Source organism: Schistocerca serialis, chromosome 9, assembly GCF_023864345.2.
Source record: "Schistocerca serialis cubense isolate TAMUIC-IGC-003099 chromosome 9, iqSchSeri2.2, whole genome shotgun sequence".
Lineage (NCBI taxonomy): Eukaryota > Metazoa > Arthropoda > Insecta > Orthoptera > Acrididae > Schistocerca > Schistocerca serialis.
Genome location: NC_064646.1, coordinates 473,622,221 through 473,649,851, shown reverse-complemented (window position 1 = coordinate 473,649,851; position 27,631 = coordinate 473,622,221). Strand labels below are relative to the sequence as shown.

The 27,631-nt window shown below is 47.1% G+C and overlaps 1 protein-coding gene across 1 annotated transcript in view; it reads right to left on the bottom strand.

Annotated features, from left to right (window-relative positions):
- The window catches only part of LOC126419720 (B-cell lymphoma 3 protein homolog), a 308,455-nt gene extending 281,037 nt beyond the window's left edge, over nt 1–27,418 (bottom strand). The window contains exons 1-3 of the mRNA XM_050086900.1: nt 27,284–27,418; nt 26,903–27,127; nt 26,113–26,647 (exon numbers count right to left, since the gene is read on the bottom strand). Coding sequence (XP_049942857.1) covers nt 26,113–26,647; nt 26,903–27,127; nt 27,284–27,418 — 895 coding nt within the window. The remainder of the gene's footprint in view (nt 1–26,112; nt 26,648–26,902; nt 27,128–27,283) is intronic.
- Nucleotides 27,419–27,631: the final 213 nt, after the last annotated feature.

The window sequence follows — 27,631 nt, the reverse complement described above, 5'->3', positions numbered from 1 at the left end:
CGATGGTCAATAGTATTGTGCAATATAATTGTGGTTGAACGATGTAGACATTGCACCCACTGTTATAATTACTCTACTGAGACGCAGTTCCAGCAAGTAAGCACTTACACTATGTAATCAAAAGTATCCGGACACACTCAAAAACATACCTTTTTCATATTAGGTGCATTGTGCTGCCACCTACTGCTAGTTACTCCGTATCAGCGACCTCAGTAGTCATTAGACATCGTCCGAGAGCAGAATGGGGCGCTCCGCGGAACTCACGGACTTCGAACGTGGTCAGGTGATTGGGTGTCACTTGTGTCATACGTCTATAGGCGGGATTTCCACACTCCTAAACACACCTAGGTCCACTGTTTCCGATGTGATGAAGTGGAAACGTGAAGGGACACGTACAGCACAAAAGCTTACAGGCCGATCTCGTCTGTTGACTGACCGGCGAGACCGGCGACAGTTGAACAGCGTCGTAATGTACAATAGGCAGGCATCTATCCAGACTACCACACAGGAATCCCGAACTGCATCAGGATCCATTGCAAGTACTGTGACAGTTAGGCGGGAGGTGATGAATCTTGGATTTCATGGTCGAGCAGCTGCTCATAAACCACACATTACGCCTGTAAATGTCAAACGACGCCTCGCTTGGTGTAAGGAGCGTAAATTTTGGACGATTGAACAGTGGAAAAACTTTGCATAGAGTCACGAATCACGGTGCACATTGTGGCGATCCGATGGCAGGGTGTGGGTATGGCGAATGCCCGGTGAACGTCATCTGCCAGCGTGTGAAGTGCCAACAGTAAAATTTGGAGGCGGTGGTGTTACGGTGTGGTCGTGTTTTTTTATTGAGGGGGCTTGCACCCCTTGTTGTTTTGCGTGGCACTATCACAGCACAGGCCTACATTGATGTTTTAAGCACCTTCTTGCTTCCCATTGTTGAAGAGCAATTCGGGGATGGTGATTGAATCTATCAACACGATCGAGCACCTGCTCATAATGCACGGCCTGTGGCGGAGTGGTTACACGACAATAACATCCTTGTAATGGACTGACCTTCACAGAGTCCTGACCTGAATTCTATAGAATGGGATGTTTTGGTACGCCGACTTCGTGCCAGGCCTCACCGACCGACATCGATACCTCTCCTCAGTGCAACTCTCTGTGAAGGATGGGCTGTCATTCCCCAAGAAACCTTCCAGCACCTGATTGAACGTATGCCTGCGGGAGTGGAAGCTGTCATGAAGGCTAAGGGTAGGCCAACACCATATTGAATTCCAACATTACCGTTGGAGGGCGCCACGAAGTTCTACTTCATTTTCAGCCAAATATCCGGATACTTTTGATCACATAGTGTATCTATTACGCTACGATACCCTGCTAATGGCGACTCTTTAGACTAGACATGGACTAAAGGATTATACTCCGATAAGTACTGTATACACAGAGATAAATATCTATAAGTACCTTTATTCATAACTCCGTATTTTTTTTAACAAATATCTACCTCATGATTCATCACTCATAACACTTCCGCTTTTGTACTCATCTGCCCTGACATCCCACAATGCCGGTAATGACTTATGCATTTAGTTGTACACTGAAATATTGCTCTTGAGTTTTGTTTTGAACTCATTTTCCACGCGACAGCTACAAACCACACTCCTTGGTCTGTGTAGCACGTGAGAGAGTGTCAAGGATATTGTAAATACTGCCCATATAGGGCACAATATTCCCAGGCAGCGCAATATATTTCGATTTTTTAAAATAGTATTCTCAATATTACTGCGCGACCTCTACATCTCTCTCCAACATAGTAATTTGTTCATTGTGGTGGCGGCCGATAAGAAGACAAGTTCAAAAGGAGTGTCCTCTTGGTTCTGAGGCGCGCAGGAATAAAGGAATACCCGCCGTTCCAAAGGCCGAACTTGCGCCAGGTTAGGAAACCTCTGGAGCCAGTTCTATGGGCCAGCTAGCCGGTTGACCACCCAGCAAGTTGGCACATCAACTACTTGTTTTACCCACAGGCACGCTAGTGTGAAGTTTCGTCAGCTAACAAAATCCCGGGCCGCCGCCACAACAGGCATTCTGCGACCGCGCGGGTATTTTGCTATGCAGAGAAATAGTGAGCCATGCTGCATCTACAGCCATCCATAACTGCGGGAAATGTTGCCGGTGCAATGTTCGATGGGACTCATCTCGAGTGATCTGGTGGCCAAAACATTAGCTCTAATTGTCCTGAATGTTCTTCAAATCAATCGAAAACAATTGTATCCCGGTGACACGGCGCCTCGTCACCCATAAGAATTCCATTGTTGTATGGGAACATGACATCCATGAATGGCTGCATATGGTCTCAGAGTTCAAAGCTTCGTGGGTCTGCGCCACTCTCTAACCCTATCATGAGCTCTTACCAACTGGAAATTGGGACTCACCTGACCAGACCACGGTTTTCCAATCGACTAGTCCAACTGCAGGCCATGTGCTGTTAGCCAAGGCACTCAGGTCGGTCGTCTGTTGCCAACCCATTAAAGCCACATTTGGCCGCACTCTAGTAACGGATACGTTCGTCGCACGTCCCAAATTGCTACGTGTGGTCATTTCACGCAGCGCTGCTTGTGTGTAAGCACTGACAACTCCATGCAAAATTCGCTGCCTACTGCGTCGTCTGTGGTGAGAGGTAATGCCCCAAAATTGATATTCTCCGCACACTGTTGACACTGTGGATCTCGGAATACTGAATGTCTAGCTCCAACTACTATTCCGCGTTCAAAGTATTAATTCCCTTAATCATGTCGGCCGGCCGTTGTGGCCGAGCGGTTCTAGGCGCTTCAGTCTGGAACCGCGCGACCGCTACGGTCGCAGTTTCGAATCCTGCCTCGGGCATGGACGTATGTGATGTCCTTAGGTTAGTCAGGTTTATGTAGTCCTAAATTCTAGAGGACTGATGACCTCAGAAGTTAAGTCGCATAGTGCTCAGAGGCATTTGAACCATTTTTGAACTCATTTTATAAACTGAAAATACCTCCACTATATAGACACGATCTCAGTGAAGTTATTTCGCATGCTGAAGTAGCAGAACTGGACAGGAGATGCTGAGGAGCTACAGTTTGTCTGCAAACTGAAAAGCGAGCAGCGCTCATGGTGGAGGAAGTGGGCTTTCCCGGAAGATCGCTACAGCTGCCGTACAGAATGGCTGTGAATCTACGAGGGGCGTTCAGAAAGTAAGCTCCGATCGGTCGCGAAATGGAAACGACTATGAAAATCCGATAAAGCTTTGCACAGATGTGTTGGGTAGTGTCTCTAGTATAACCCCAGTTAGCATCACGTCGCTCTTCTCATTTCTGAGCTCGCAGTGAGTGCGTAAAGATGTCTAGAAAATAGTGTCTGCCGCCAAGTACGAGGGCCTGGTGAGAAATTTCGCCTGAAGCTATGCAGCTAACATTACATAACTGTCGTGCTGTTTCGTCTTCACGACAATTCTCAGCCGCATTCTGCAGGGGCAATGAAGATGCTCCTGCATCGTTTTCAAATGGAAATGTTAGATTACCCACAATACAGTCCGCAATTGTCTCCCCCTGAGTTTCATCTCTGGTCACATGAACCGCTGTCTTTGAAGACAACATTTTGACCCAGACAACGAGGTGTAGGCCAGCGTGGAGAATTGGCGGAAAGCACTGGCGGCTGCCTTCTATGATGAGGCTATTGAAAAGTTGGTACAACGCTATGACAAAAGTCTAAGTCAGAACGGCGACTACGTAGAGAAGTAGCTGAAAGGTGTAGCTAATTGTTACAAGTAAAACATTTCTGATGTTCACTGTGGTTTCAATTTGGCAATCAATCGGAGCTTACTTTCTGAACAGGCCTCGTATTTCATAGCAGTTTAGAATAGCATGCGGAGATTTACACAGATCATGTCCATATGGGTTTCTTGTGGTTGTATTACTTGATAGGGAAAAGTCTCTCTGTCCACAAATCAGTATGCTTTCGCAAAGCACGGTTCGTGCGAAACTTAGCATGCCCTATTCTCTCTACACATACTGCTGCCCATGGATGAAAGGAGACGGGGGGAATCCAAACTCCTAGATTTCCGTAAAGCATATGACACGGTGCAACACCGCCGACTTTTAACGAAGGTGGGAACATATGGAATAGATTCCCAGGTACGTAGTAGCTCGAAGCAGGACGTAGTATGTTGTCCTCGAAGGCGGGTGTTCGTCACAGACGAGGATATCGTCAGGAGTGCAGAGAAGTGTGATAGGACCGCTGTTGTATTCTGTACACATAAATGATCCGGCGGACAGGCTAAGCACCAGTCTGCGGCTGTTTGCTGATTATGCTGTGGAGTACGGGAAGGTGTCAAAATCGAGTGAATGTAGGAGGGTACAGACCACTTAGATAAAATTTGTAGCTGGTGTGATGAATGGCAGCTGGCTCTAAATGGGGAAAATGTACGAAGCCCCTTAAAAAAAAATTCCGGAACATTCGTAATCTTGCGCGAATGGTGTCTAGGATCGAAATGCGGTTGCCTTCCGTGTACACGCCTGTCTTTAATGTGTACCTACCGGAAGTTTCATTCCTGCATGTCTGTTAGTTATTCCGTACTGAGTAGAACGTTGTGTCGCACAGTTTGCGAATTTCGAGATGGCAGAGTTGGAGGAGCAACGCGTCCCCATTAAATTATGCGTGAAAATCAAGAAAACCTTCAAAGAGACACACCAAATGATGCAGGAAGTCTACGTTGATGAGTGCTTAAGCCGTACTCGGTGTTACGAATGGTTCACACGGTTTAAAAAGGCCGGACGGAAGTTGAAGATGACCCTCCTTCACGACGCCCTTTGACGGCTAACAACGATGCTATCTCAGGAAAGTCAACGAAATTGTTCGTGCCAGTCGAAGAGTGACTGTCCGAGATATTGCAGAAGAATGCAACATTTCAGTTCCATCATCATATCGCGACATCCTAACACAGCATTTTGCAATGCATCGTGTTGCCGCCAAGTTCGTCACACGGCTCATGAGTTAAGACCAGAAAGACCTTCGAAATCTGTGAAGAGCTTTTGGATCACGCAACTGAAAAGGAGGAGTTCCTTAAGAGAATCATAACGGGTGATGAGACGTGGATCTACGCTTATGAAGTTGAGACCAAGGTTCAATCTTCACAATGGGTGGGGAAAGGTTCACCAGGACCAAACAACACTCGACACAGGCCTGGTCAAATGTCAAAGCCATGCTGATAGTACTATCGGGACGTGTTGTGACGTCTGCGAGAAAGTGTGAGAAGGAAACAGCCTGAAATGTGGCGAGCAATTCATGGCTATTGCATCACGATAACGCACCCTCGCATTCATCTACGCTGGTGCGTGACTATTGCGCAAAAAACGACACCACTGTGCTGCCTCACGCTCCGTACTCTTCAGACCTTACCCTTGCGGACTTTTATTTATTTTCAAAGTTGAAAACCGAGTTGAAAGGACGCAGATTTGCAACGATGGACGAGATAAAAGAAAATTCGCATAGATAAATTTTGCGAATAAAGTTCCAGAATTTTTTGAACATACCTCTGAAGTTAATGCGGATAAGTAGGAAAACAAACCCGTAATATTCGGATACAGCATTAGTAGTTTTCCGCTTGACACAGTCGCATCGTGTAAATATCTGGGCGTAACGTTGCAAAGCGATATGAAATGGAACCAGCATGTGAACACTGGGGTAGGAAATGCGTATGACCGGCTTGGATTTATTGGGAGACTTTTAAGAAAGAGTGATTCGCCTGTAAAGGAGACTGCATGTACGACGCTGGTGCGACCTATTCTTGAGTATTGCACGAGTGTTTGTGATCCCCGCCAGGTCGGATTAAAGGAAGACATCGAAGCAACTCTGATACGGGCTGCTAGATTTGTTACCGGTAGGTTCGAACAACACGGAGACGCTTCGGAAATTCAAATGGGGTAAATGTACTTTTTTTTAGAAAGTCATATCTGTGTTCTGTGTAGTGTTAGTGCATTTCATATGGAAAATAAACACCCCCCCCCCCTATCATGTCTGCACACTGCGTCGCCAGTGATTCATAAGGCGCGCTGCGGTGGGTCGGTGTAACTTTGCGAAACACCATGTAGTTGCTTCTTATGACGTGTCGGTTGATAAGATTGGAGATTCGCCAGCTCGCTCTTCATTTTGCAGATCTACGAAGGAGGGAAGTGCTAGACCACCGGTTCAAGCCTCCATTCCTGCCTCCTCTTACACCCCTAGGACACAATTTATACATTAATACGTCTCTGCAGCACTTAGACGTGATAGACACATTTAATGCTTCTTCTAAAACCACTTCATTTAACAGTGAACAGTAATTTTATAACATAGATACACTGCTTTTAATAATGGGCGATTATTCCATCCCCTAGAATGCGGAAAGTATTAGTCGTAGAGAAAAAATTAACAGGTTTTTTTCTAGGACATTTAATGATAGTTTAATTTTGTACCGGGAAATACTTTCGCTAAAATCGCGGTTTTCGAGTTATTCACGAAAAACATCAAAAAGTGACCTTCAAAGGCCCCAGCACTCCGACGCACACACGCCACCGGTGATTTTGTTAAATTATCGTGTTTACAGCATTCCGTGCTGCCACTGCACAAAAATTTGAAGCACACGATTTTTTCCACTAATCGAGCGTTTCTGGTCTTCGTTGGCTTGCACTATTTGGCGCATATACATAGGGCGGTCGGAAATTCCCATTACAAACTTTTACGACATGTAGAGGATATTGAGTATGTAACATTTTGAGTAGGAACCCATGTCCGGTTCCGTTCTAAGACAATTTGATGATTATCGCATCCACATCCACGTGAGGAATGTACTTAGGTGTGACTCAGTACAATTGTTGCAATCCATTTGAAAAGAATACTGACTCGTTCCGTTATTACTTACGCATTTGCATTACAACTTACGCCCTATGGTTTACATTAGTCGACGACAACAACAACCCAGCATCTACGGCACCAGCCGCAACGTACCGATGCATTACAACAGCGGCTCGATGTGGCGACCACCAACGTTGTTACACACATTGTACCTCCGAGGCATGTTCTGGTACACTCTCTCCATCCCACCTGGTGTCTCTTCAGTGTCTTGTGCAGCGGCCAGAACTCGTGTCAGCAGATCTTCCTCTGTATCCACAGGTGTCTCATAAATTAGGCTCTTCATACGACCCCACAAGAAGTAGTCTACAGGGGTTAAATCCGGCGATCGCGGCGGCCACGTGGTTGGACCACCACGGACTATCCATCTTTCACCATACCGTCTGCTGAGATGTCTCCGGACAGTTAGTGAAAAGTGAGGTGGTTCGAGTCCTCCCTCGGGCATGGGTGTGTGTATTTGTCCTTAGGACGATTTAGGTTAAGTAGTGTGTAAGCTTAGGGACTGATGACCTTAGCAGTTAAGTCCCATACGATTTCACACATATATGAACATTTTTTGAACAGTGAGGTGGTGCTCCATCATGCTGAAACCACATTTCCTGACGGACATTCAATGGCACAGCTACCAAGAACGTGTGCATCTCGTGTCGTAGGAATAAGTATGCGGGACCCGTGAGCTTGGATGGAGGGAGGTATGGTCCAATCACATGACCATCCAGAATACCTGCCCACACGTTAATTCCAAACCTGTCTTGAAATCCCCGAACATGCGTAGTGTGAGGGTTTTCGTGCACCCAGACACGGCTATTTCGAGCATTCACAACACAATCCCTTGTGAACCTACATTTATCTGCGAAGAGAACTTGACGTGGAATAAGGTGCGCGTCGATGCAACGGTGCAGGAACCATGTGCAGAACGCGACGCGTTGTGGAATGTCTGCAGGACCCATAGCGTGAAACCTTTGTAATGGTACGGATGTAATTGTTGCTCATGAAGAACGTCCAAGACGGTACTGTGACTAACAGCCATTGCACGCACAATTGTTCGCGAACACGTTGACGGGCTATCTTCAATGCGACGCAGTACACCTTCTTCAAATTCGGGAGTGCGCCGTGGCGGTGGAGCACCACAGTCCTGCCTCCTCACGGTGAAGGAACCCGTTTCTCGTAGCCGTTGTGTAACTTGGGCAAACAGTTTGTGCGATGGAGTGTGAAAGTGTGGAAAAAGTTCGTGATACAGCCGACTAGCAGCTCTTCCGTTACCTCCAGCTTCGCCACACACAAGGAGCATGTCTGTGTATTCCGCAAACGTGTACTGCACCAGGTTTCCTCTATCGGTGATGCACAGGTATTGACTCGGTCTCACAGCAAAGCGGACAATAAGTGACATCTGGGGATCGCTTGACGTAGTACACGTCATTGTGTCTACCCTGTTGCATACCAGGACAAGGAACTCCGAGACGTTTCTCTTGCCCTAAGCAGACGTTGACGAGGTACACATCTGAACTGAAACTGTCGTAGAACGCAAACGATGCGATTCCGGACATGGGTTCCTATTCAAAATGTTCTGTACTCACTACCCTCTACATGTCCAAGAAGTTTGTAACGGGAATTTCCGACCACCCTGTAAAATGAAACTATATGGATTCAGATAAGCCGGCCGGGGTGGCCAAGCGGTTAAAGGCGCTACAGTCTGGAATCGCGCGACCGCTGCGGTCGCAGGTTAGAATCCTGCCTCAGGTATGGATGTGTGTGATGTCCTTAGGTTAGTTAGGTTTAAGTAGTTCTAAGTTCTACGGGACTGATGACCTTAGAATATAAGTCCCATAGTGCTCAGAGCCATTTGATTCAGATAACTTTTCAAGCCTCATACCTCACTGATGCATATATGCAGACTGAAGCGACGAATGACATTTGTACCAATGCTAGGATTCGAACTCAAGTCTTCTGCTCACTAGGCAGATGCGCTAACCACCTTGTCACACTGGCAAAGTGGACGGGTTACCCTAGCACGCCTAGGTCTCCCTCCTCGATCCAAATTCACATTCGCGCTTCAGACTGCTTGGGATTCCCCCTAAACTTGAACAGAATTGCAGAGGCTCTCCAACATCACAGGTGTTTGAAAATGTCTCTGGAATCATATATAGCCGGCCGGAGTGGCCGTGCGGTTCTAGGTGCTACAGTCTGGAACGGAGCGACCGCTACGGTCGCAGGTTCGAATCCTGCCTCGGGCATGGATGTGTGTGATGTCCTTAGGTTAGTTACACTTCTGGAAATTGAAATAAGAACACCGTGAATTCATTGTCCCAGGAAGGGGAAACTTTATTGACACATTCCTGGGGTCAGATACATCACATGATCACAATGACAGAACCACAGGCACATAGACACAGGCAACAGAGCATGCACAATGTCGGCACTAGTACAGTGTATATCCACCTTTCGCAGCAATGCAGGCTGCTATTCTCCCATGGAGACGATCGTAGAGATGCTGGATGTAGTCCTGTGGAACGGCTTACCATGCCATTTCCACCTGGCGCCTCAGTTGGACCAGCGTTCGTGCTGGACGTGCAGACCGCGTGAGACGACGCTTCATCCAGTCCCAAACATGCTCAATGGGGGACAGATCCGGAGATCTTGCTGGCCAGGGTAGTTGACTTACACCTTCTAGAGCACGTTGGGTGGCACGGGATACATGCGGACGTGCATTGTCCTGTTGGAACAGCAAGTTACCTTGCCGGTCTAGGAATGGTAGAACGATGGGTTCGATGACGGTTTGGATGTACCGTGCACTATTCAGTGTCCCCTCGACGATCACCAGTGGTGTACGGCCAGTGTAGGAGATCGCTCCCCACACCATGATGCCGGGTGTTGGCCCTGTGTGCCTCGGTCGTATGCAGTCCTGATTGTGGCGCTCACCTGCACGGCGCCAAACACGCATACGACCATCATTGACACCAAGGCAGAAGCGACTCTCATCGCTGAAGACGACACGTCTCCATTCGTCCCTCCATTCACGCCTGTCGCGACACCACTGGAGGCGGGCTGCACGATGTTGGGGCGTGAGCGGAAGACGGCCTAACGGTGTGCGGGACCGTAGCCCAGCTTCATGGAGACGGTTGCGAATGGTCCTCGCCGATACCCCAGGAGCAACAGTGTCCCTAATTTGCTGGGAAGTGGCGGTGCGGTCCCCTACGGCACTGCGTAGGATCCTACGGTCTTGGCGTGCATCCGTACGTCGCTGCGGTCCGGTCCCAGGTCGACGGGCACGTGCACCTTCCGCCGACCACTGGCGACAACATCGATGTACTGTGGAGACCTCACGCCCCACGTGTTGAGCAATTCGGCGGTACGTCCACCCGGCCTCCCGCATGCCCACTATACGCCCTCGCTCAAAGTCCGTCAACTGCACATACGGTTCACGTCCACGCTGTCGCGGCATGCTACCAGTGTTAAAGACTGCGATGGAGCTCCGTATGCCACGGCAAACTGGCTGACACTGACGGCGGCGGTGCACAAATGCTGCGCAGCTAGCGCCATTCGACGGCCAACACCGCGGTTCCTGGTGTGTCCGCTGTGCCGTGCGTGTGATCATTGCTTGTACAGCCCTCTCGCAGTGTCCGGAGCAAGTATGGTGGGTCTGACACACCGGTGTCAATGTGTTCTTTTTTCCATTTCCAGGAGTGTAGATTTAATTAGTTCAAAGTTCTAGGCGACTAATGACCTCAGAAGTTCAGTCGCATAGTGCTCAGAGCTATTTGAACCATTTTTAAAAATCATATTTAGTTTCATTTGATTAAACCACCTATGCCTGGGCTTCTGGCAGGATCCAGCGCTCGTTCGATGCAGAGGTACTATTCCAATACAGTCGGAGAGCCTCTGTAATGCTGTTTGAGTTTAGGGAGAATACCAAGTGGGCTGAGGCGTGAAAGGGAATTTGGATTGTTGGAGGGAGGCGTAGGTGGTGTGCCAGCGTAGTCCGCGCACTTGTGCAAAGCTGCTGCGCGAGGGTGGCGTACTACATATCACATCTACCCAGTGAGCAGGAGACATGGCACACAATCACGGCCTAGGTACAAATTTTCATTTATATAAGCAGTCTGCATATATACTATGCAACCCCGTGTGGAGTTGATAGTCTCCCATCGGGCGCCTCCCCAGGTGGCGGATAGAGGAATGCTCTCCAGATATGGAGGGTACCGGGGAAATAAAATACCCGGGGTGGACCAAAACTATCAACCGAAATCCGCTAACGTCTGCCTGGTATCCAGCGATAAGGGGTCAGCGTCTGTTCGCATGCCCTAGATGGTGCGGCTGCAGCAACCTTCTTGATCTCAACAATCGAGTCGTATTCCTTGCGATCTTTCCTCGGATGGACCAGCACCAAGTTACTTTTCAAATTGAAAACCAAACATGATGGTAACACAAGGAATGAATCCACTACCCCGGGCACCAGTCGCAAGGCTGGCTTTACTGGTCATCCGATTCCGGGGGACCAGGAGCATCATGTTACGCCTCAGGTTGAGAACCAGACGACGTCCAAATTATTACACACAAAACAAAGACACTTCATCGGTGCACTTAATACTAATACTCTCTTCAAACTGGCAAGGTTAAACAACTTACAGACGTGCTGCAAAAATTCCAGATCAATATCCTTGCAATCCAGGAAGCACGATTTTGACACAGACAACTACAAGATCTACAAAGGAAAACCAGCAGTTAAAACTAATGAAAAAGGTCACAAACAGTTTGGTACAGCATTTGCAGTCCACAAATCTATCAGTGACTCTGTCATTGACTTCCAGTCTGCCTCAGAACGTATATCAACGCTCTCCGTCAAATCGGCCAACAAAGCATATACCTTGATCAACGCACACGCACCCACAAATAACTATAACAAGAAGACACCCCAGAAAGTGGATGACTTCTGGAATGACCTTGAAGAGACGACAAACAAAATTGCCAAACACCATGTAATAATCTTGTTACGCGACTTTAACGCAGAATTAGGCAAAGAGAAAAAATACAGGAAAAATCACCGGAATCCATACGGGTCGCAAGAGAACTAACAAGAATGGGGAAAGATTGATAAACTTTTGCGAAAATTTCGGCCTCGTAATTATGTCAACACAATTTAAAAATCCCAACAAGAAACTGTATACTTGGAAGTCGCCCAACACAATGTTGGGTGAATTTCAGATAGACCATGTGGCCATCTCCAAGAGTAACACAACAGAAATTCTGAATGTGAAAATGAGAAGAGGATTTTTTTAATCAGACCACCATCTTCTACAGATAAAGACCAGATTACAACCTAATACAAAAAAGCCAAAACTAAACAAAGTGCTGAGACCAGACCCCGAATACATTAAAATAAACAAGGAAAACCTCTAACAGGAGAGCTTCTGTAAAGTTTGGAAGATATGAGACGAGGTACTGGCAGAAGTAAAGCTGTGAGGACCGGGCGTGAGTCGTGCTTCGGTAGCTCAGATGGTAGAGCACTTGCCCGCGAAAGGCAAAGGTCCCGAGTTCGAGTCTCGGTCGGGCACACAGTTTTAATCTGCCAGGAAATTTCATATCAGCGCTCACTCCGCTGCAGAGTGAAAATCTCATTCTGGAAACATCCCCCAGGCTGTGGCTAAGCCATGTCTCCGCAGTATCCTTTCTTTCGGGAGTGCTAGTTCTGCAAGGTTCGCAGGAGAGCTTCTGTAAAGTTTGGAAGGTAGGAGACGAGGTACTAGCAGAAGTAGGGCTGTGAGGACGGCGCGTGAGTCGTGCTTGGGTAGCTCAGTTGGTAGAGCACTTGCCCGCGAAATGCCAAGGTCCCGAGTTCAAGTCTCAGTCCGGCACACAGTTTTAATCTGCCAGGAAGTTTCATCTTACAGGAAATCAGTCAGACAAACACCACAAACTGGACAGAACTTGTGGACGTCCTCAAATCCGCGATGAAATTGGGTCAACCCCCGAGAAATAGAAAACACAGGTGGTGGAATATAATATGTGACCAGGCAATAGAAGAAAGGACCAATGCCTGGAAAAACTTCAATAGTCACAAAACATCAGAAAAATGGCAATAATTTCTAGTAATCCGAAAACAAACATCGAAAACAATTCGGAGGGAAAAAAGAAATTATGACAAACTGCGACTAGAAGAGATAGAACAAGACTTTAAGAAGAGCAACACCAGGAATTTTTATAAGACGTTTAAAGAACATATTGCAGGATACCAGTCACCCAATCTTTGCTTTAAGAAACCGGATGGTTCACGAGAAACTAACACGAAGAATAACTGCCAAATCCTCGCAGACTATTTCAACCAACTTCTCAACTGCGATAGACCTACTGAGGATATTCACTACCAGACATCTACACCAAATCCCGACGCTAAACCACCAACCATCAACGAAATAGCAGAAATTATCAAGACACTGAAAAACAATAGAGCCCCAGGAGAAGATGGAATTATTGCAGAACTATGGAAGATTAACAGGAAAAATCCACAAAATCATATTAAACATTTGGGAAAAAGAACGGATCCCTTCTGAATGGAAATGCGCACTCATCCATCCACTACACAAAAAAGGGGACAAAATTGAACCAAATAATTACAGCGGTATCTCACTTGTGCCGGTCACATATAAAATCCTATCAAAAGTTCTCATGAATAGATTAGAAGAACAAGCTGACCCACAAATAGGAGAATACCAGGCTGGTTTTCGCAAGGGACGATCCTGCATAGAACAGATCTGGAATCTGAAAATGATTCTCCAGATGAGAAACACCCGAAACACAGTGGTCACTTTTGTAGATTTTAAAAAGGCCTACGACTCAATAGACAGAGTAGCGCTCCGCAGCACGCTGGAAGAATTCAGCATTGACAGAAAGACAAGAGCAATCATTCGGCAAACATTAACTGACAGAGTCTCCAAGGTCTACGAACATATCCACAGGATGAATGAAAACAGAATTTCAAAGCGAATTCTTAGTCATCAACCCATAAAAATGTTTCAAATGGCTCTGAGTACTATGGGACTTAACATCTATGGTCATCAGTCCCCTAGAACTTAGAACTACTTAAACATAACTAACCTAAAGACAGCACACAACACCCAGTCATCACGAGGAAGAGAAAATCCCTGACCCCGCCAGGAATCGAACCCGGACATCAACTCACGCAGGGGAAAAACAAAATGGATAAAAGAAGTTGAAGAGGACCTCAGACAAGCACACATAACAGTAAACGATGCAGAAAATAGAACTGAATTCAGGAACATCATCAAAAAACATAAATTTGACACCACAACACAGAAGAGACCAGGATGCAAATGGACAGTGGAGCAAAAGGAACAACACTGTGAACACATGAAGAAAATTTGGGCTCAGAGAAAACAATCAATCATCATAAAGGAATTCGAGTTCAAACGCCCTCTTTAAATGGGAATAATCGAAAATAATAATAATAATAGTAATATACTGTGCAACCTAAGTTAAATATCGAAACGGAGTTATTGCTTTTGGTCAGCAGTTTAAGAGAGAGCCACAGCTACAGTGATCCTGAATACTCCTCAGAAACTTCTCAGCAGCTGTTGTCTAATTGCGACACCTACCACAAAAGGGGTGACACAGTGCCAGGCGGTCCAGATCTGCCACTATCCGCCAGACACAGTCTTTTGTCCCTTTCGACAACACTTGTTACTGGTTAGAAAGCTTTAGGAAAAGTGCCACACTTCTAAAGAATTGTCCCCGGGAAATAGAAATTTTTCAATTGGCCACCCTGATAAGATGTAGCTGTGCTCGCACCACCACCTGCCGCATCGCACCGGAGCCAAATAGTAAGCCACTCTCAGTTCGGTATGGTAGGTTTTCCAGTGCAGGCACGTACTGAGGGAATGCGCAGATTTTGTAGTGTGAATAGTGTTGTAGCTGTACAACGAAAAATGTGCCGTGGGAGAGAGACCGCCATTTCCGTGTTCCAGGGAGAAGGACAATATCCACGTGGATAAACTAGTGGCTTGAGACGGGTTCTGTGACTAATGAAAATTAGATGTCAGCTTGAGCGCCGGCAAATACCCGACGAGTTAGGGCAGTTTTGCAACGAAGCCCACAGCGATCGGCCCGTCGCCATTCCAGATCATTACTGTGAAACAGTATCTAAAGTTACATCCTTATAAGCTGCACGTGGCTAAACAGTGACGGCCGCGAGATAAAAGTGAGTAGGCGCAATTTCTGTGCAACACTACTGGACAGAATTTATCAGTATGACACATTCTGACAATTGTTGTGACATCAGAAGAGGGCAACTTTTGTTGGAATGAGTTTGCCAATATAGTAGACTTCTCACATCCATCGGGTACAAACGCGCCGGTCATTCGTGAAAAGGCCTGGGATAGCCCAAATGTCGGCGTCTGCTGTATTATTCGACAGTCCACTAAAATATATGTTTTTTTTTTTTTTTTTTTTTTTTTTTTTTTTTTTTTTTTTTTTTTTAGCGGTCGGCCAGTGATTGTCAATTCCGAAATGATTAACAATTTCTTCATTTCAAGTATGCGGGACATTATCGTCTAAATGCGATACTGTTTCACTAAAAAGGACCTGCAGCCCATACTGACTACACTGACGCGTCATTTTGGACATCGACTGCTCTCACGATTCGCTGATATATCATCGCTGGCGGCGAGATGATCTCACCTCTCGGCCAATCATTGTTTTCTGTGGGATCACCTCAAGAACCAAGTTTTTTCACAGAAACTCCACAATACTGATGGGTTGAATGCCGCAATCCGGAAAGACAGAGTGGCTTTTCGTCAAGAAATGATTGACAATGTAACGAGGGATTCCGGGAAAGTCTTCAGCGACGCATCGCCAAAAATGGACTCCATTTAGGCGACGTATTTTTTAAAAAATAAAATTGTGTCTGGCTTTTCAGTAATGGTAACATCTTATCTTTAAGTCAAATTGATGTAAATATACGCTGGATCTAATAATAACCAAATCAATTTGTACTACTTACATGGGCCATCCTATGTACGGAAATCACGTAGAAGACGATAGTTCCAACGTTTCGAGTCCGTATCAAGTACGCGCGGCAACAGACGTTCGATGAATCCAGAGACCGTAAACAAATAGGTACAGCCTTTACGAAAGTCTAACAGATACACTTAAATAGGAAGGTTTGGAAGAAAGGCCACGCAGCTCTCACGCAAGCCAGACGAGTAAATTTAAACATCGGGAATTCGACATGGACTGTGCAACAATTCGCCTGCTACCATTTTAAATGTTGCGCAGATATCGTGAGAGTAAGATAAGAGAGATTACTGCACGTACAGCGACATATAGACTGTAATTTATCCTTCCCTAAATAGCATAGTAGAAAAATGGCAGAAAATCGCTACAAAGTACCCTACCCCATGCACTTTTTCAGTTCAAATGGTTCAAATGGCTCTGAGCACTATGGGACTTAACATCTATGGTCATCAGTCCCCTAGAACTTAGAACTACTTAAACCTAACTATCCTAAGGACATCACACACATCCATGCCCGAGGCAGGATTCGAACCTGCGACCGTAGCAGCGGCGCGGCTCCGGACTGAGCGCCTAGAACCGCGAGACCACCGCGGCCGGCCACTTTTTCAGTGCCTTGCAGAGTATATACGAGGAGACTTAAAAAAAGGTAAGTTATACATTATTGTGGCAGGCAAAAGAGCTTTTATTGTATGCTGCACAACACTTTCAAATGGCACAGGCACAAGACATTATTTTTCAAATAGCCCAAAGTCTCTGTAAGCAGCTTTCAACTCCTCGGCAGTTGAAATCCGCTCCCTGGTCACGGAGCCATTCGAGGGCCGCTGTGTGAATCTCCTTGTAGTCTGAAAATCTGCGACTGCTGCGCATCAGTTCTCCACTGCCTGGACATTGTCGCCTGTGATCGACGTCGATGGCCTTTCTTCTCAACCAATCAGTCTTGGCCAGACTGTTCACTGCGGCTGCAGGCGACACTGAATTTCGTACATATACTGCCAGAATATCACGCGGTGAACCTCTCTGCTGCAACTTAGACATTTTGTCCACTTCAGATTTAGGAGCAAGTTTATATTCACCGCGCCATTTCACTTGCAGACTGACAACGTTATGGAATGGTCTTCGCGTCGGACGTCATGCGTTACTTACTTTTTGTAGTCCCCTCGTATGTAAACGAGATCGAATAATGCATCCGTAGCAAAGACTTAAGTTGAGAAAACGTTTTTAACGATTCAAATGGAGTGAAACATTGAATTTCACAATATTTCGAAATTCTGAGTTCTCAAATCATTGAAACGTTAAACAAGTTCTATTAGACGTCGGGATATAACGCAGAGTGCTGCAAGTCGTTTGTGAGGCGTGACCTACGATTTAGTGGAACTCAGTTTAGTTCCAAGAAGTAGTTTTTATCGATATGCACCTGACAAAATGTCACGGTATCAGAAAAAAAACATTATCATCTCCGATTTCTCAGAAGCAGTATTCTGCTATTATCTTTGATTGCAATTTCGCAGAAAGGGTGTCTGAAAACGCACAGATAACCGAGGTGTTGTGCCGACTGCTTGGTATCTGGGACCGTTAATCCTCGCCACACATCGCGCGATGAATGGTGAGATCGATAACTTATCTCACCGAGTGTAATTTCGAGGAAAGAAGGGACAACTCTTCTTTTCCAGGAAAGATAACAGTTTCCATTTTATAATGGCGACAACAGGAGGCGTTCTGAGAATTTCTAAGACGCTTCTTTGAACACTTGTGAAATATCTTTTCTCGGAATTAGCGGCTTCTTACTCACTCTGTTCAGGTGCAAAGCAGCGCCCTATTTTGGTAAGGTGGGCCAACGTGGGCAAATTAGCTAATAGTGGACCAACACGGGAAAGGTCGGGATACAGGTAGGCAGTGGGCAGTCATTTCGTTGTCGCAGCCGTGCGAGGAGCGTACCGGCAAGCGCTCCAATGAGAAGCCTCTTAAATGACGTACAGAACGAGGTACGCCTGATATCTGGCGGTGGGGGGTCACGATTTAGTAGAATCACACTGTCGTCTTTGTCTGCTAACTTCACCAAAGCAGAGGAAGAAAAAATTCCAGAATGCGAATCAAGAATAGCTTCCAACATGTGTAACGTAAAAGTACGTATCCTCGGAGTAGTGAATCAACTTAAGTCACTTAATGAAAGCAAGTCTTAGGTTGCTTCAGATTATGCTAATACGATACGTCCACAGTTAACAATCACATACAACCGTTCGCTCGACGAAAGATCCCTACCCAAAGACTGGAAACTTGCTTAAATCACACCAATATTCAAGAAAGGAAGTAGGAGTAATTCACTAAATTACAGGCCCATATCATCATCGTCGATACGCAGCACAATTTTATAACATATCCTGTGTTCGAACATTATGAATTACCTCGAAGAAAACGGTCTACTGACACACAGCCAACACGGATTTAGAAAACTTCATTCTTGCACACTAGCTCTTTACTTGCATGAAATGTTGAGTGCTACTGACAAGGGATTTCAAATTGATTCCGTATTCTGGATTTCCGAAAGGATTTTGACACTGTACCACACAAGAGGCTTGTAGGGATATTGCGTGCTTATGGAATATCGTCTCAGCTATGTGGCTGGATTCGTGATTTCCTGTCAGAGATGTCACTGTTCGTAGTAATTGATGGAAAGTCTTCGAGTAAGACAAAAGTTATTTCTGGCGTTCCCCAAGGTAGTATTATAGCCGTTTGCTGTACCTTATCTATATAAATGATTTGGGAGACAATATGAGCAGCCGTCGTAGGTTTTTTGCAGATGACGCTGTCGTTTATCGACTAGTAAAGTCATTAGAAGATCACAACAAATTGCAAAACAATTTGGAAAAAATATCTTTATGATGCGAAAACTGGCAACCGATCATAAGTAATGGAAAGTGTGAGGTCATCCACATGAGTGCTAAACTTCGGTTACACGAGAAATCACTCAAATCTAAAGGCCGTAAATTCAACTAAATACCTAGGAATTACAATTACGAACGACTTAAATTGAAAGGAACACACAGAAAATGTTATGGGGAAGGCTAACCAAAGGCTGCGTTTTACTAGCAGAACACTTAGCAAATGTAACAGACCTACTAAGGAGACTGCCTACACTACGCTTGTCCGTCCTCTTTTAGAATACTGCTGCGCGGTGTGGGATCCTTACCCGATAGGACTGACGAAGTACATCGAGAAAGTTAAAAGAAGGGCAATACGTTTTGTATTATCGCGAAATATGGGGGAGAGTGTCACTGAAATGATACAGGATTTGGGGTAGACATCATTAAAACAAAGGCGTTTATCGTTGCGGCGGAATCTTCTCACGAAATTTCAATCACCGACTTTCTCCTCCGAAACGCCTACCTACATAATAAACTAAAGGAAATCAGAGCTCGTACGGAAAGATATACGTGTTCGTTTTTCGGCGTGCTATACTAGATTGGTATAATAAAGAATTGTGAAGGTGGTTCGATGAACACACTGCCAGGCACTTAAAGGTGATTTGCAGAGTATCCGTGTCGATGTAGAACTTTACGGTGCTGGACGTAGAAAACGATAGGGCTTCCGTTCTCCGTCATATTAAATCGGAAACGAGCGGCTTTCAATTTTAGCTTCCTGTGGGTAGTGCGTGGATGCGTTTCAGCATTGAGTTCATTTCTATGGCATACTGTTATCACCGAATAACTGTGACAACAAAGGAAACGCTGTTTTATACAGGATGGTGTGGAAACAACAGTATCTCTATTCCAGAGAACGGAGTTGGACTATTTTTTGCTTGCCCGATTTTGGTATACTTCTGCTGTGATTCGGCACTGGATGAAACGGTGAAGTATCTGAAACGGTCATATCTTTCGCTATTCGCCAGTCCAATGCCCAGAACATCTATTTTCGTCTCTCCTACAGCTAAAAATTCCCTTTAAAAATGCAATCTTCAAACGGCATGCCTCGGTCTTCTTCCTTCAGCTTTTGCCGCACGTAGCTTGTGATGTCTGGCTACCACCTACACTACACTCCGCATGCCACCTTGCGGTGTGCAGCGGAGGGTTCTTCTCGTACCAGCATCTGCTGCATACGCGAATGCCCGTGGGGAGAACGAATGTTGATAAGCCGCAGTATGAGGTGAAACTGATCTGATCTTCCTTTTGCAGAATGTGTGTGGTAGGCACTAATACGTTGCCTGGCACCTCCTGGAAGGTATTCTTGTGGAATTTGGCACTAATCTTCTCCGTGACGCACAACCTCTCATTTGGAATGACTACCACACGGGTCTCGTGTAACTTTTGTGAGTGCGACAACCAGGAAATGATGTCATAGGCAGGTAGCATGCCACTCTGAGGGAGAAGGAGGTGCACGTTGAAACGAGCCAAGATTTGATCAATTCAATCTAAATTGTATCTTACGATACCACTTTCCCTTTGGAATATTTCGGTGCCACTTCGGTCGGGAGCTGAGCGATTTCTGAATTCTGAGGAAGAAAAACACTGCCTTAATGTACTTTTAGGCTATCACAGTTTATCTTTTTTGCAGCTAACAAGAAACGTTTTGTATGTAAAATGTTCGAAAAAAATAGAACTTCCACAAAATTAGTTCTCGTGATAATTTCGCGTGATAAAAACAAACGTTATCGCTGATCGTATTCCACAATGACACATAAATTACCATTTTTATTGCACAAAGTACACACCACAGTTTATATCTTTGTAAACCGTTTATAATTCATTTGTGCTGTATTAACGTCTTTGGTTAGGAGATCGTACCATATTATTTACCATGTATCAGTACCAGTTTAAGTTTGTATTGGTCATAAATATTTTGTTGTATCAGCATCTTGTTGGCAACATGTAATTATGAGACAATGTAAAAGAATATATTTATGTTCGATTTTGGACTATTATTATATCGAAATGGAAGACAATGTCAATCTTGACTGTGTACTAGCTACTTTTGAAGACAATAAAAACCAGAGAAGAAGATGAGTGTTTTAATCATACAGCTAAAACCTGGCCATTATTATGACGATATCAATACAATGAATCATAACGCTGCCGGCGATAAGTCACGAATTATTTGTTGATTATATTTTTCGCCACTTAATTTAATCGCAGTCAAAATTAGTAGCTTTCGCTCTATAAATACCTACACTGATTAATAATTTCAGCAATAACATTAACGGAGCTTGGGACATATGAACGCCACTTGGTGGGAAGCTATCTGACTTGTCATCGCCACTTGTTTAGCACACCCAGTCAGCTCCGGGGTAACATGCAGCAGCAGGGTGGGGGTAACAGGTTTATGCAGTCTGCAACTCCGCCGTCTCTAGCGCGCTAAAAGAAACTCGTACGTGGACACTTAGTGCCCACATACTAAACTCGCTACCCTCATCCTGCTGCTGCATGCTGCACGAAATCGAAGACTACATCCGACGACACACGAATGCTGCCAGTACAAGCCGGCGCGCACTCGCACAGGTGTGCTTCTACGGGAAGATGACGTCGTCTGCAGCTGTGCACCTCATAGCTCCCGCAGCGTCCAGACGTCCGCCCAACCCAATGACGCGTGGACGCGGTTTCACCTTGGTTTCGCCACGTGTTGATGACATTCGACACAGCACTGCTCGAACAACCAACAAGTCGTGCAATTTCCGAAATGCTCGTGCAGAGCTTCCGGACTATCGCAATCTGCCCTCCGTCAAACTCAGGTCGTTCGGGCGCCTTCCCCATTCTACCCACGGACAGCGCACTCACTGAAACTGCATGCGCCGTGCTTGCGTCTGACTAGCAGTCATTCCTCGCCAGGTGACACTGCTCTTGCCTGGACGCGTTTACATTGATGGTAGACCGGTGGTCAGAATGTTCTGGCTGACCTGTATATATATATATATATATATATATATATATATATATATATATATATATATATATAATACTAAGACCACTGACATCACTGTATGAGAATAATGTTTGTTTTCACGCCATTTTAGCAGGGAAAATGTGCCTATGGATGCAAAAGTCTAGTTACGGATAATAATGTGTGTGGTTTCAGAATGGGCATGTCAGCGCAAAACCGGTTACCACTGCAGTAAAAATTGTACATTAATGCAACTGAGACGGACGAAATAAACAATTATCCAATTTACTCGCACGATAGAACGTAGCAAGCTTTGTCACCCCCTCAGGGTTTGCACCCCGTGCGAGCCGCACCACTCCTACCCCTAGTTACGTCTCTGGTGGTCCCCTTGTTAGCCTAAAGCAGGGGTGGTCAACCTTTTTTACCCACTTTAGAATGCTTCTTAGAAGCAAAATTTTTCTACCGCCCGCAAGTTCCACAACCATGGTTATTTATGGACCAGGGAACTAACTTTACTTTATAAAGCAAAGTTACAGCAAGTTAAATCTTATACAGGGTGTATATACGAACAAGAAAAAAAAAAATTCCCGATTTCACCTGTTTCAACAGGTGAAAACACACTTTTCCCGAGAGAAAATAAACTTTTCCCCAGCCGTAAAACACGCTATACCCCCGGTGAAAGTACATTTTTGAGTCATACTTGTCAGAATGCATTTCCTTGGAGCTGTAAAACGTATCAGTCCTTTGAATGTTAAAGGTTTTATCCACCGGCGCAGAACTTCCCACATTTCAGGTAACGGATCACAACAGAAAACAAACCCTTTTTGGAAAATCTGAGATGCACGCCATGTACACTGTATATTTCTATATTACTAAAGTATAAATACGAATTTCACCAAATACAGCACGGTAGCTTCCGAAGCATAGAAATCGAGATTGCGATGCTCTATTGAAAGCGAAACATACACTGAAGTGCGAAAGAAACTAGTATAGGCACGCATATTCAAATGCGGATATATATAAACAGGCAGAATACGGCGCTGCAGTCGGAAACGTCTACGTAAGACAACAAGTATCTAGCGCAGTTGTTAGACCGGATACTGCTGCTATGCTGACAGGTTATCAAGATTTAAGTCAGTCTGAACGTGGCGTTATAGTTGGCGTACGAACGATGGGACAGAGCGTTTCCGAGGTAGCGACGAAGTGGAGATTTTCCCGTATGACCATTTCACGAGTGTACTGTGAATATCTGAAATCCGGTATAACATCAAATCTCCGACATCACTGCGGCCGGAAAAAGATCCTGCAAGAATGGGCCGACGACGACTAAAGACAATCATCTAACGTGACAAAAGTGCAACCCTTCCGCAAATTGCTGCAGATTTCAATGCTGGACCATCAAGGAAACATCATCGATATTGGCTTTCGCGGCCGAGGGCGCACTCGTGTACACATGACTATTCACGACACAAAGCTTTATGCCTCGCCTGGGCCCGTCAAAACCGAAATTGGACTGTTGATGACTTGGAAACAAGTTGCCTGGTCGGAACAGTCTTGTTTGAAATTGTATCGAGCGAATGGACGTGTACGAGTATGGAGACAACCTCATGAATCCATGGACCCTGCGTGTCAGCAGAGGACTTGCTGCAGCTGGTGGAGCGACATGGGACCGCCGATACGTCTAGATGCGACTGACAGGTGAGACGTACGTAAGCATTCTATCTCATCATCTGCATCCATTGACGTCCATTGTGCATTCCGACGGATGTGCGACAGCCCACACGTCCAGAATTGCTACAAGTGGCTCCAGGGACACTTTTGAGTTTAAACACTTCCGTTGGCCACGAAACTCCCCAGACATAAACATTATTGAGCATATCTGGGATACTTAGCAACGTGCTGTTCAGAAGAGATCTCCACCCCCTCGTACTCTTACAGGTTTATGAACAGGCCTGCACGATTCATGGTGTCAGTTCCCTCCAGCACTACTTCAGACGTTAGTCGAGTCCCTGCCACGTCGTGTTGCGACACTTCTGCGTGCTCGCGGGGGCCCTCCACGGTATTAGGCAGGTGTACCGGTTATTTTGGCTCTTTAGTGTAGTTCATGTAACCTGATACCGCCAGCGAATGACAGCAGATATTCAGAGCATGGAACATGTGATGGCAGTCAGTCAATACGTACTTTACTGCGAAGAAGCCGGACACACAAATAGGAAAAGTTAATGGTTTAAATTAATATACATATCACAATACTTACAAGGAAAGTTAATCTTCCACATACAATATTGCAGAGCACAGCTTTAATTGTAGGACCTGAATATTTCACTGTTGTGCACTGAACATTTCGTGGGTTATTTGTTTGAATAAATCCTCCGTCGAGCGCTTCTACTTTTCTACAGAAAAGCCATTACGTGTGAAGTTGATCAAGAACTCACCTCGGACTCTTTTTTTAAGAATAATTCTACTTTTTGCCATCGTTATTGCATGATTAGTAATTATGAAAGAACTAAAATAAATGTGAAAAAACTGACCTCTAACGGTGGATTTTTTTAACGTGAGTTACATTTTACGACATGTCGAACAAAAATGTAACAAAAACTTTTTAAGTAATGGCATAAATGCCTGCTCTTCTGGGTCCGTAAGTTTTCTATGTGGTGCTCAAAGCGCTAAGTTTCGTATAGATTAAAATGCTTCACGATTCAAGAAATTCATCGCACATTCTCACCCGTAACATAATTCATATTATGTAACAGGAAATTTAGTTTGAAAGTAACGATTCTAAAAAAAAACATTTCCCAAATTTTTCCCGGAAGCTATGGAAACAGGGGTGAAGTGTTGTTCATCGCCGGCATTTTTTGTCACGAAGTATTGCGTAGTTTTTGTCCCAAACCTTTTGACGCATACTGCGGTCAGCATTCGCTTGCGTGTGAACTTTGTTCTGTTGTAAATGGCGCATTTTATTCGCTTATTTTGGTGTTATTCTCTCGTTTATGTTTCACTGCTCCAGTATTAATCTGCGGTAGCGGGTTAGAGTCAGTTACCAACAGTAAAAAATTACAAAAGTTTAAAAGAAAACTACGCTGAAGAGACGAAGAGACTGGTATACCTGCCTAATATCCTATAGGGCCCCCGCGAGCAAGCAGAATTTCCGCAACACGGCGTGACATGGATTCGACTGATGTCTGAAGTGTTGCTGGAGGGAATTGACTCTATGAATCTTGCTGGGCTGTCAATAAGTCCATATGAGTACGAGGGGGGGTGGAGATCTCTTCTGAACAACATGTTGCAAGGCATCGTAGTTATGCTCAATAATGTTCATATCTGGGGAGTTTGGTGGCCAGCAGAATTGTTTAGATTCATAATAGCGTTCCTGGAACCACTCTGTAGCAATTCTGGACGTGTGGGGCGTCACACTGTCCTGCTGGAATTGTCCAAGTCCGTCGGACAATGCATATGAGTGGATGCAGGTGATTAGGCACGATGCTTACATACGCGTCACCTCTGAGAGTCGTATCTAGAAGTATCAAGGCTCGTATATCACTCCAATTTCACACGCTCCACAGTATTACAGAGCCTGCACCAGTACGAACAGTCCCCTGCTGACATGCAGGGTCCACGGATTCGTGAGGTTGTCTCCATACTAGTACACATTCATCCGCTAGATAAAATTTGAAACTAGACATGTTACCAGTCATCAACAGACCAATGACAGTGTTGACGGGCCCAGGCGAGGCGTAAAGACTTGTGTCGTGCAGTTATCAAGAGTACACGACTGAGCCTTCGGCTCAGTAAGGCTATATCATGTCTCGTCGAATGGTTCGCACGCTGATACTAGCTTTTGGCCCAGTACTGTAATCTGCTGCAATCTGTGGAAGGGTTGCACTTCTGTCACGTTGAACGATTCTGTCCAGGCGTCGTTGGTCCCGTTCTTGTACGATTTTTTTCCGGCCGCAGCGATGTCGGAAATTTGATGTTGTGCCGGATTCCTGATAGTCTCGTGAAAAAGTGTCGTACTGGAAAATCCCCACTTCATTGCTACCTCGGAGATGCTGTCTACCATCGCTCGTGCGCCGACTATAACACCGCGTTCAAACTCACTTAAATCTTGATAACTTGGCATTGTAGCAGGAGTAAGTGATCTAACAACGGCAGACAGTTGTTGTCTTGTATAGGAGTTTTCTGCCTGTTTGCACGTCTCTGTTTTTGAATACGGACGCCTGTACCAGTTTTTTAAGTGTGTGACAACAGAATTCTGCTGCAACGTGCGCTAGTGTGACAAGCCGAGCAGTAGGGCTGTGTACTCACCGGAGTCGGGCAGCGGCAGGGGCAGCGGCTGCGGGTCGGCGGCGTCGAGCTCGCGCAGGCTGAGCCGCAGCATGCTCTCGGGCACGCTGAGCGCGGGCGGCTCGGTCTGGCAGGCGACGTCGGCCACCAGCACGTCCCTCGCCGGCACGCGCAGCACGCGCACGCCCTGCGGCAGGTGCAGCGGCGCCGCCACCACCACGCTGGGCGCCGCCGCCTGCTGCGCGCCCGCCAACCGCTGCGGCTGCACCACCACCTCCAGGTGCAGCGTGCCCGCGCCGGAGCTGCGGCCCGCCGCGCTCGCCGACGTCGTCGTCACGGTCGCCGTCGTGCCGGTCGTCGACGGAGCCGCCGCCGCCGCCGCCGAGACCGCGGCGCCGTCCTTGGACTGCAGCACCACCATCCGGCCAGGCGCCGAGCCCACCGCCTTGGGCAGGCCTTTGAGCACGACCGTCTTGCTGCCGCCCGCCTGCAGCGAGCCGTAGGGCTGCAGGATGACCGGGTTCTTCAGCACGATCGACTTGCCGTCGGGCGAGCCCTGCACGATGACGGTCTTTGCGCCGGAGGGGGCGTCACCGGGGGCGGCGGGGCGAGGCGGCGGCGGCTGCTGCTGCTGAGGGGCGGCCGCCCTGGCTACGGCGACGCCGTTGAGCGGCCGCACCAGCACGGTGGCGGGCTGCGGCGCCGGCGACGGGTGCAGCTGGAGGCGGAGGTTGCCGCCGGCCGGCTGCACCGACACGCGCTGCGGCGGCGCCGGGGGCGGCAGCGCCGGCCGCAGCGTCGGGGGCGGCGCCGAGGCGGCGGGCCCGGGCCGCACCAGCAGCTTGGCCGCGTGGCTCTCCGGCGCCGACCTGTCGGCCGCGTCCGCGCCGCGCTTGATGACGCTCCGGTAAGGCACCAGCCCCACCGTCGACCCGTCCGCGTTCAGGAAGAAGTACCGGCAGCCGAACTCGTCCTTGGGTGCGATCGGCGGGAACGAGGAGGCGGAGCCGGCGCCGGCCGCCGCCCCCGCAGACCCCTTGGGCGGCGTGGGCGTCCGGCGCGGCACCACGCGGTAGCCGGACGCGACGAGCGGCGGTACCGTCGCCACCGCGGCCGTCGGCGCCGAGGTGGTGGCGGAGGCGGCGCCGGTGGCGGTGCCGGAGGCGGTGGACGACGGGGCGGGCGCCCCCGCCTTGCCGGCGCCGTTGGCGAGGTTGGGGAAGAGGAACTTGCGCACGATGACCTGCGGCTCGGGCAGCGCCTTGCGCCCGCTGGGCGGCACCATGCTCTGCCAGTGCGCGTCGCGCCGCGGCTCACCGTCCCCCATCGCCTCACTGCTCTACGCGCGGCTCCCCGCGGCTCCTGTCATCTGCAACACGAGCGCGCCTCACAGTCCACAGGCTGCCTCATGCGTGTCTCCGACGGTGGGTAAACTATAGGGTGGGGCGAAAGTCTGGAACGGTGTGAGCAGTCGTAATGGCGTCTGGTGGGGGATGTCTTTACTTATAGGAGCTATGCCGACAGCGACGGCCATCTTGAA